Here is an 11,054-nt window from a genome sequence, read left to right on the forward strand (position 1 = left end):
TGCTGTGTTGATCCAGCTCCACACTTTGTTATCTAGGATCAGAATTAGGCCATTTAGGCCATTGAGTCTACTTTACCATTCAATCATAGCTGATAAGTTTATCATACTGATACTCCTGCTTTCTCCCTGTATTTACTGATCCTCTTACTAATCCAAAAACCTATCCACCCCTGTCTTAAATGATGTTTGAAGATGGCTTATTTTGAAATCATATGTTAAAAATGTGATTGCAGAGAACTCTCTGCCTTAATGAGTAGTATCATTAGGCTACCTCTTTTATTCTGTTGAAACAAGATTCCACACCATCTGTTAATGGAATGCTATTTCTTTCTTTGTAATTGTGTGACCTGAAGTGTTTTGATTGTTGTGAATGTCACAGTGTTATTTAAAACTTACAATATTGATACAGGCAATTTAGCTCAACAAGTCAACCCTGATTTTTGTTTAGAATTTAAATGCTAAACCTCTATTAAATCTAGGTTAAATCTTCTAGTGGTTTGCTGTAGTTGTTCCACTGTGCTATTTGTACCCCCACTGCTAACAACCATGTAACTCAGGTTAGCAAAATACCTCGTGGGGGATGCTGATGTCTTCAATCTGTGTAATATAGTTCCATAGTTATGCTCAACTGCAACTCTCACTACTAGATAAGATTTTACTTATTATTGTCAGAGGTAACTAGGTACAGTAATTTTGTTTTGTGTGCAGTACAGGCAGACCATACCATACAAAGTGCGTAGAGTAATTGAACAGAGAGGGGAATATAATGTTACAGTTGCAGAGAAGGTGTACAAAGATTGAGATCAAAATTACATTTAAAATTTGAGAGTTCCATTCAGAAGTGTAATAAAAGGGAGGAAGAAGCTGTTAATGAATCTGTATTTTATTTTTAGCTTTTGTTATTCAAAATGAGCCTCTTCTGACAAGACTTTGTGTGTTCATCCTTTGCCTTCACTAGTTGAGGTAATGACTCATATTAATGAAGGATTGGTGGTAGCATGCAAGTTCCTAGCAGAACCATGTGTCAGCTCTAACCATCTCTTGCAACAATACCATAAATTTGTGGTTGTACAGATCAGGAAATTGTTGATAGACTGGGAGCCTAATTTTGTGAAAAGAGGAGGAACACCCTGATGTGAGAAATAACCTATTAGAGGTCATTAAACCAATTCAAGGTTTTGGTAGTGTGGATCTAGAGAAATTGCTTCCTCCCATAGAGAAGGACATAAACCAGAGGCTATAAGGTAGACACCAAGAAATCAAATGCAGAATTCGGAAGAAGCGTCTTTACAAACTGAATTGTCAGAGTATGAAATTGGCCACTACATGAGATGATTGAACTAAATAGCTTAGTGCATTTAAAAGAGAATGGAATAAGTGATTTAAAACTTCTCAAACTTTGAGAAAAGATGGGTCAAGGCTTGAGTAAAGCACAAATCCATCTTGTTGGGCTGAATGGCCTGATTCTGTGTCATATATCCAATATCCATATATTTTCACATAAACAAAATATCTTCTGATGTATCTACTTTATATTCTTAAGCACAGCTTTTAACTTCAGAATTAAGATTTTATGGGGTAGTAAAATAGTCATACATCCTGCTATATTTTCCTTTCATTGAAAATCTATCAGTTATGTAAGTAAGCACCTGGAAGTTAAGTTTATCAGATTGTTGGTATGGATTGTAAAGGATACATTACATCCAGCTAATCTAGTTGCCTTCCTTATGAACTGACATAGTCAATGGGGGAGTAACCTGAAGACATTCCTCCAATGAGACATTACCAAAAATGAGCGTGTCCTTGAATTTAAAAAGTTGAGTGATCTAATGTTGTTACTAAAAACAATGTTGGGGATGCAATAAGAAAATTGGAATAAGAGACATAACCTTGCAGTTGGAGATAGTTTATTTAGTTGTGACATTGGAAAACACTTTTATTCGAAGTGTAACTGAAATCTAGGATCTCTTCCAACTAAAGTCTGTAGGTTATTAAAACAAAAATTGGCAAGATTTTTGGTGTGTATTGAGGGTCAGCAAACCAAGGAGAGTAAAGGCAATTGAGTTACAAACCACTCATGTTCTGATCAAATGGCAAAGATGGTTCAAGGGGTTAAATTGATTGCTTTTACTTTTCAGAAATTCAAGATTGCACATGCTTAAAACATGAATACGGCCAAGACTATAAGGGTGCACCATTGTTACTTCTAGCTCTAGTTGGTACAGAGCACAGAGAGACAACTTCTTTTTATTCATTTTTTTTAAGAAAGTGAGAAAAGGAGATGAAAATGTTTGAGGAAGCAAATGGCACCACTGAATCAGAAGGTATAACATCTGTTCTTAACACATTTAGGCTGGTAAATTATAATTGAGTCCCTGAAGCTCAGCTGCCGACAGACATACAAGTCAGACAGCAGTTAACTAATTCTCCTCAATCAGGCATTAAAGAATTATACTGTCAAGGACTACTGCAGAGGAGGTGGTGCTGGACCTCTTAAGAAGCATAAAAGTGGATAAATCTCCAGGGCCTAATCAGATGTATCCCAGAACTGTATGGGAAGCTAGGAAAGTGATTGCTGGGCCCCTTGCTGAGATATTTGAATCAATAGCCATGAGTGAAATATCGGAAGGCTGGAGGTTGGTTAATGTGATGCCATCATTTAAGAAAGGTGGTAAGGAAAACCGAGGGAGCTATAGACCAGTGAGTATGATATCAGCGGTGGGTACATTGTTAAAGGGGATTCTGAAAGCAGGATGTGAATGTATTTGGAAAAACAAGGACTGATTAGGGATAGTCAACGTGTCTTTGTGCATAGGAAATTGTGCCTCACTAATTTGATAGAGATTTTTTGAAGATGTGACAAAGAAGATTGATGAAGGCAGAGCAGTGGACATTATCTATATGGACTTCAGCAAGGTGTTCAATAAGATTTTGCATGATAGACTAGTCAGCAAGGTGAGATCACATGGAATCCAGGGGATCTAGCGATTTAATTGCAACATTGGCTTGAAGGAAGGAGGCAGAAGGTGGTGGCTGAGGGTTGCTTTTTGGACTGGAGGCCTGCGACCGGTGGTGTGCCGCAAGGATTTGTGCTGGGTCCACTGTTTTTTGTCATTTATGTAAATGATTTGAATGTGAATACAGGGAGTTGTGGTTAGTAAGTTTGCAGATGATGACAAAATTCGTACTGTAGTGGGCAGTGAATAGGGTTATCTCAGAGCACAACAGGACCTTGAACAGAAGTGCTGATAGGCTGATGAGTGCCAGATGGAGCTAAATTTAGGCAAATTGGAGGTGTTGCATTTTGGTAAGGCATATCATGGCAGGATGTACACATTTAATGGCAGGGTCTGGGGAGTGATTCTGAACAAAAAGGCCTTGGATACAAGTTCACAGATCCTTGAAAGTGGGGTTGCAGATGGACAGAGTGGTGAAGAAAGTGTTTGGCATGCATGCCTTTTACTTGTCCGTGCATTGAGTAGAGGAGTTGAAAAGTCATGTTGCAGCAGTACAGGACATTGGTTAAACTACCTTTGGAATACTGCTGGTCTCCCTGCCGTGAGAAAGATGTTATTAGACTTCAAAAGATTCAGAAATGATTTACAAGGATTTTACTGAGGTTGGAGTGTTTGAGCTGTAGGGAAAAGCATGGATAAGCTGCGATTGTTTTCCCTGGAGCATCAGAGGCTGAGGGGTGACCTTATAGAGGTTTATAAAATAGTGAGGGGCATGGATAGGGCGAATAGACAAGGTTGTTTTCCCAGGGTAAGGGAGTCCAAAACTAAAGGTCATAAGTTTAAGGTGAGAGGGATTTAAAAGGGGTCTGAGGGGCAACCTTTTCATGCTGAGTGAGGTGTGTGTATGGAATGAGCTGCCAGAGGAAATGATGGAGGCTGGTATGATTACAACATTTAAAAGGCACCTGGATGGGTACATGAGTAGGAAGAGCAAAGAGGAAGATGAGTCATATGCTTTCTAATGTGACTAGATTAATTTAGGATATCTGGTCAGCATGGATGATTGGACTGAAGGGTCAGTTTCCATGCTGTACAGCTCTGTGACTCTAAAGGATTTAATATTGTGATTTTAGGCAGCTCAATAAGGCTCAGTAAAAGAGGCTGATCAAGTGGTCAACTGTGTATCTTCCTCACAGGGAAATGGACTGTGGGGGGAAAAATGGGAGTGAAAGGGAATTAGAAATGGAAATGAATTAACAGTACGAAAAAACTTTTATTTTTCAATCTTTGATTGAAAATATTAAATTTTGACAATATTCATATTAAAAACTTACATGAATATTTGAATGCTTGCATTATGCAAGCCTTCTCCATCTCAATCATATTTTAATTTCTTGTAAAGAATTTATTTGTTGGCGCTGGTTTTATGATTTGTCAAGCTATTAAGCATTTGTTCTCAGGAATAATATGACAGCCTCATGTCACAATGATGACTGGTGATTAATTTAGTCCACAGGGACCATTGGCAATTCGATATATGAGAAAGAAATAGAGCTGATTATCTAGTTGGAGGGATACCACGCTGCACATCAAAAAGAGGCAAAGCAATTAAGCACACATTGATGATTTATTGCACTGATGCAGGGTTTTAACCTGCACTTTTGCTGCCATTTTGTAACATGCTCCAGTCATCCAGCCAATTGAGCCAACTTGACCACTGAAGTTTTGGGGACCTAGGCAATTAATGACCAGAGACCATGCTTACCCTTCTAAGGTTGGAGGACCCCTCTGAAGACTAATGTTCAAAAAATATGAGAAATGGCGGCAGCCATGACCAAGGAGCAACAGCCATGATGCATTGATACATGGGAGTTTCTAACAATGTTGTTTCTGTTCCCTCCTCCCCAGCCCTGACCTGCATCCTTACCCTATCACTAAACTGGAAGCTTGTTATCTCTCAGTAGCTGTGATTTGACCACAATATTGCTTTGATCGGTCCCTAGGCAAGGCTCCATAATCCATTACAATTGCAGCAAAATACTGCAAATGTGTTCCAAAGTGAGGGGGGGATGAGCTGGGCTGGCTCTCCTTCATTACTCAGACCTTCCCTTAGCTGGTCTCAAGAAAGTTACTTTAAAAGGGTCCCTTCCTACGTGGAAAACTTTTCCTAGCACAATATGTTATTTCTTTTTAAAGGAGTCAATTTAGGAAGGCTTTCTTGAATCCAAGGACTAGCGAATTTATTAGTTACAATAATACGAGCAAAGATAATACAATGGACACTTGGACTAGAAATGAGAAGTGAGTCAAACCAAGAAAAGGAAGAGAAAATGAATTGATCTTTATCTTGGCCACTCAAAAGTTGAACTGCAGTTGCTTTTTCATTGTGTCCCAGGCTATAGATATAATATGAAAAATGTATATTTCTAAGTGAAATGAGTGTTTGTGGCTTACCTTCCAGGAATACACCAAGAAAGGGGGTTAAAAATGAACTGCAACCTCAGGTCTCTGTCAGTGTAGTAAAGCACTGGGGTGATGCATGTTCCTTTATGTCAACATGTGCTGTGGGGGGGGCACAGCTGAGGACTTCCATTAGACACCCCTGTGTCCTTATATGTGCAGAAAAAAGAAATCAAATCTCTCTGAATGCTGAAAACAAATCAGCAAAGCTGCTGTTGAAGGAAACTAGACAAACTCTATTCAGCTAATGACTGGACTAAGAATTTTCAAATAGTAACTTAACTACCAAAGTCACTGGTTAGGTGTGTGATCTCTTTAGCACTGCCCTTGGCAGTTAAGACTTTGTTTGGCAATTTTTAGTTCAGCAGTCAGCTGAAAGAAATTTATACTGTTTTAGACAGTACACATCAGCGTAGAGGAACATGAACTACACCACCTCTTTAGTACACAAACGCAGGAACTGGGGTTGCATTGGCTTTCAATCCCCTTTCTTGTATATTCCTGGAGGGATAAAACACAAACACATCTTTCACGTTAAAAACATATTTCTTTCATATTATATCTGTAGTCTGGGACATGTAAAGAAGATTGCAGTGTAGGTTTTGAATTGCATTTTTCCCATTTGGAATATTACTGTCATAAGTCCTCTTGACCCTTTTCAGGCACCACATTCTATTGATCCTTCTTTAAACTCTAAAATCCTTGTGTTGATTATACAAGCAGCCATTAAATTTATAACCTCAGCTTTTTATTTTGCTGTTTATTTCTATCTTTTTCTTTAAAAAAAACTTATTATTCCTCACTCCAAAACACAAACAAATACATTTAGCTTTTTGATCCATTATCATGGTAGTGTGTGGCCTGCTAATTGACTGGATATTTCCAATTGGTAAATGGGAGGGGTCTTGATAGACTCCATTTAAATACCTCATTGGCTGCTTGCTCCTTGCAGGTTGATGTTCTGCGTCTGCAAATTTCTGACACTGTGCTGTTATACCAGCAAACAGTTTTGAATTTCCAATGCTCAATGACTTCAAACATGCTGCACTGGCTTCCTAAAAAACAGTCCTGCTAGTGGTCTCTAGGAACTTGACTTGCAAGTAAATATAAACGAAGTTCTAGGAGCAACGTACAGACAGTATACTAGATGACACTTTTTCTTTTATCCTTTCTGTATTCCAACTCTTAATTATAGTGCATTATTTTATTTGTGTTATGTTTTTAATATGATTTGGACATAAATTTTCTTCTGTTGCAGGCAGTCCAGAAATTAATCAAATTTTAACGGTATTACTGACAACAGAAATGTTTGTGGGAGGTTGCCTTGCTTTCTTCTTGGATAATACCATCCCAGGTATAGTTACTTTCACAGCCGACTGAAACCCATTTAACAATGCAAATATATTTTTAAGAAACAAAGCCACTGATTTTATTTGTTAAATCCCTATGGTTTAAGTTGCCTGGTATTGCTTGTGTTTATGTATGGCTGTTTTTGAGGATCAAAATGTGGTGAGGTGATGATGAGGGAAATGTGAAGGATGATTCCAGGATTTAGAGTTGGGTGTGCATCTTAGTTATGACTTACGCAGCACACAAGCTATGAATGCAGATTTAGTTTGTGTTCTTATTTTACCATTCCACAATGAAATATATTTCCCAACTTACCCTCCCAACAAAGGCTTTCCAATTGCAAAAGTATGATTGAAGGAAATTATCCATATTCTTTTTGATATGCTGTTCAAAAGCCATTTGAGCTTTGTTCTTTCTTCAAATCTGACTCTTTAAAAAAATTCTTCTGCTCGAATTTATTTTAAGAAACACAGTTCTAAATTTGAAGGATAAATGCTCCCCTTGACAAATGAACATGTGGAAAAATGTTTATGCAAGTGTTTTTTTCAGCTTTTTTTCTTTCTGAAAGTGATCACCATTAGTAACTATGTCTAATAAGGGAATGAGACTGAGGACAAGTGCAGTAAGAGAGGACATGAAGTAATCAAAAGATTCCACTGTGATATTTCACTGGCAAAAGATGAATAAGTTCAATGGCTGTCCTTTCATTTTACTTTTAGTGGAGGGAGAAGCCAGAACAAGCAATTCTTGACCCAGTTCACCTAGACACCTGTTCAGAATTTTTTGAATGTTTATTATTAGAGTACTCTCTGGAAGGAATAGACCAGAAAATTTAGGTTCATGATATTACAATTTAAAATACAAGCCATTTGGCATGGTGAACCAGGATAGATTCTTTAAATGACGCACATTTACTTGCATTTCAATTTTTTTTCTTTCTGCTTATCCTTTCCAATGCCCTTGTCTTATCCAACACCAAGGGAACCTATTTCTAGTTTTGTTCTACAACTTATTAGATTTACATTTATTTAAAAACCTTTCTCATACTGTTGTCAACTTCATGCACAATGTCAGTGTCCTTTTTAATTTCCTATCTTTTGAGCTCCAATTTGACCAAAACATACACCATTTTCTTTTATTCAGCACAGTCCCCAATACCCATCCTTCATGTACAAATTTCCATCTCCTCATCCTTGTTTTCAATTCTATCCATGGCTTTCCCCTACCTTAATTATGCAATCTCTCCAAATCTTTGCTTCTCATATCATATACAATGAACCTCTTCATTTAGTTCTCTAACTTTGGCTTTCAGAATATTTCTTCCTCACTTTAAGCATCACTGCCATAGTTTTCATTATCTTGCCCCTACTGTCCCTTTCAGTATCTCATTATTTCTCTCCTTTTTGCTTCACAGAAATCCTTTCCAGCTAGACTTTTTACCATGCATTGTTAATGCATGGACTCTAATATTGTGGAATCCCTACAGTGTGGAAACAGGCCCTTCGGCCCAACAATTCCACACCAAACCTCAGCACATCCCACCCAGACCCATCTCCCTATAACCCACTTAATCTACACCTCCCTGAACACTACGGGAAATTTTAGCATGGCCAATCCACCTAACCCGCACATCTTTGGACTGTGGGAGGAAACCGGAGCACCCAAAGGGAACACACGCAGACATGGGGAGAATGTGCAAACTCCACACAGACAGTCACCAGAGGCTGGAATTGAACCCAGGTCCCTGGTGCTGTGAGGCAGCAGTGCTAATCACTGAGCCACTGTGCAGCCCCTATATAATAGTGTAGGAAGTAACAATTTAACTCAATAGGTCTATTTATATTCCATTCCAAATACTTTCTACATTACGTGTGTCACCCCTACTCTATTCTCCCTCAAAAATACACAAAGCCTCCCCTTATATGTATCAGTGTTAACTACTTTAGCCCCCTCTGTGGCCTGCAGTTTTACATTCTTGACAGTGTGAAGAGATGTCTTCTGAATTCTTGACTTAACCTTTTAATTTATTTTAATATCAAAGCAGCACCACTCACTCCTTACCTCCATTCCTGTCCTTGATTCTTCCACAAGTGGCAAAAATCTTTCCAGTTTGATATTACTGAATGTCTGCATAATTTAAAGACCTTGAGTAAGTCTCACCTTGTGCTCCAGCTTGCTTAATATTTCCTGATGGATACATTGACAAGCTAATAGCTGTAATTCAAATTTTTTTTAGTGTTTTCTCCATTGCTTCAACATCCTTTCCTAGTACAGAGACCAGAAGAGTGAAGCATAATTATTTAAATTGTGTTTGATTTTTGGCAATTCTTATTTATTTGTAGGCCAAGACCTCCTTGATCCACTACTCCTTTTATTTTCCAAATTTCCAGGGAACAATACGTTCCCTGCAACTTTCTATCAAAATGAACCATCCAAAGATTGTTGTATTGAATGTTGTCTGTATTGTGGAGCAGCCCTTTCCCTTTGCTGTGAATATCTGAACAACAGTATACTTTCTTATTTTCACTCTCTTCCAGTCTTACAGCCTAACTCCTCTTTCTAGTTTTTTATTTGGTCTCCTGAAAAGTGATAGGAATCCTATTTGTCACCTTTTGAAATAGCATGGGGCTTCTGTCTGTCTGCCTGTCTCTCTCTCACCCTCCCTCTTCCCCTCCCTCCTTCATGAAATAACTCCAAAGAATCTGCTATCCCATCACCAAGTTGCCCTTTATTTTTGCGTGTACTGTTCTTGAACACAGCACTGCCTCATTCAGAATCAAGCATCAGATTGTCAGTAACTCTGACACTCACCCTTTTTCTGTCAGTGGGGATTCCCTGATTGGGCCAGTTGAACAGTCCTAATCAGAGAACTCATACTCTATAAGGTCCAGCTGACTGACTTTGCTACTATCACTACACTTCACAGTCTCTGTCATGAAGTATCTTAGGACTTATTTAAAGTTAAATTGTTTTGTATGTACTGCATTTCTAATGCCTTGCAAAATATTATGTTTCTTAACTAGGTACAAAACAGGAGCGTGGACTTGTGCAGTGGAAAGAAGGTGCACTTGCAAACAGTGACACAACTGCAGATATGAAAACATATGATTTTCCAATAGGAATGAGTCAACTGAAGAAAGTGCAGTGTTTACAGCACATACCTGTTTGTCCAGTTTTTAAGGGGTTTTATAGGAGGAAGAAGAAAAGCGACTTGACTGCACGTGTAAACGAAAATGGTGATTACGTTGTATGCACTAAAGTGTAATGAATATATCAAAATGCCATACACAACACATTTTAATGTGGTCTTCTAGTACTGTATGATCTCTGAGCTTTACAGAAGGCTTATTAGCAAGATGTTTTTAGCAGTTGCATCTTGGTTTTTCAGAGAGTATGTTGAGCAAATATATACATTGCTAACATGGTAAAAGAAAACAATTCAATTCTAATGGTGTTAATTGTTTCTTTTCTTAAAAAAAAGACAATTTTGTGATTGTGCCAACTATGAAATTGGTAATTGGTTCAAATATCTTTTCTTTGAAGAGACATTTTTCTCAAATACTGCTTTGAAGAGAAGTGCAGATCTATGAAGGCAGCTGAGGGTTGGCAGGCAGTAAATGCCATTTACTCTTTGCGAGCATATTATTTTTCTGTTTAACCACATATGTTTTTAAACATAGTTGGTTTCAACTTTTGGATAATAATGATTTAGAAAGTCAAAACTCTGAAGGATTGAGAAGGGTAAAATTCAGTTAATAAAGCATGAATATCTCCCTCTCACCTGTTTGAATGAATTATCTTACATAGAAACCATTCTTTAAAAATATGTTGTGATAAAGAAGTGTATGAATTTCTAAACAAAAAATATGCATAATTTTAATGGCCAACTCTGGATTTAACAGATCCCTAATTCTATGTTCAGTTATTTACTCTGATCATTTTTAATAAATTAATCATAGCTACATGTACAGAGGCTACTTAAAATAAACTGAATGCAGGACATTTCATATATTTGGTTCTCAAGGTGTATAAATTTCACATGTATAGCTCATAGTTTTAAACCCCTCCCCCCTTAAAAATACGTAATCTGTAGAATTTGTCTCCATGGCAATCTGTCTAACAACAAAGAACTGACAATGCTTTTCTTTTTAACCTTTTTAAAAACCTTTTTCTACACACGAAAAGAACAAAGTGGCTTTGCACTTCAGTTAATAAATAACATTTTATCACTTGCACAAATGCATAATGGATTTGATATGTCCACCCCGTAGGTTTGGGAACATTGCT

The 11,054-nt window shown here is 37.7% G+C and overlaps 1 protein-coding gene across 6 annotated transcripts in view; it reads left to right on the plus strand.

Moving 5' to 3' along the window:
• The window catches only part of slc23a1 (solute carrier family 23 member 1), a 109,862-nt gene extending 99,086 nt beyond the window's left edge, over window positions 1-10,776 (plus strand). For all 6 annotated transcript variants that reach the window (XM_059650718.1, XM_059650719.1, XM_059650716.1 and 3 more), the window contains 2 exons: window positions 6,676-6,771; window positions 9,791-10,776. In XM_059650718.1, the coding sequence (XP_059506701.1) occupies window positions 6,676-6,771; window positions 9,791-10,032 (338 nt within the window). In that variant the 3' untranslated portion in view covers window positions 10,033-10,776. The remainder of the gene's footprint in view (window positions 1-6,675; window positions 6,772-9,790) is intronic.
• The last annotated feature ends 278 nt before the right edge of the window (window positions 10,777-11,054 follow it).

Source organism: Stegostoma tigrinum, chromosome 13 (genome assembly GCF_030684315.1).
Source record: "Stegostoma tigrinum isolate sSteTig4 chromosome 13, sSteTig4.hap1, whole genome shotgun sequence".
Lineage (NCBI taxonomy): Eukaryota > Metazoa > Chordata > Chondrichthyes > Orectolobiformes > Stegostomatidae > Stegostoma > Stegostoma tigrinum.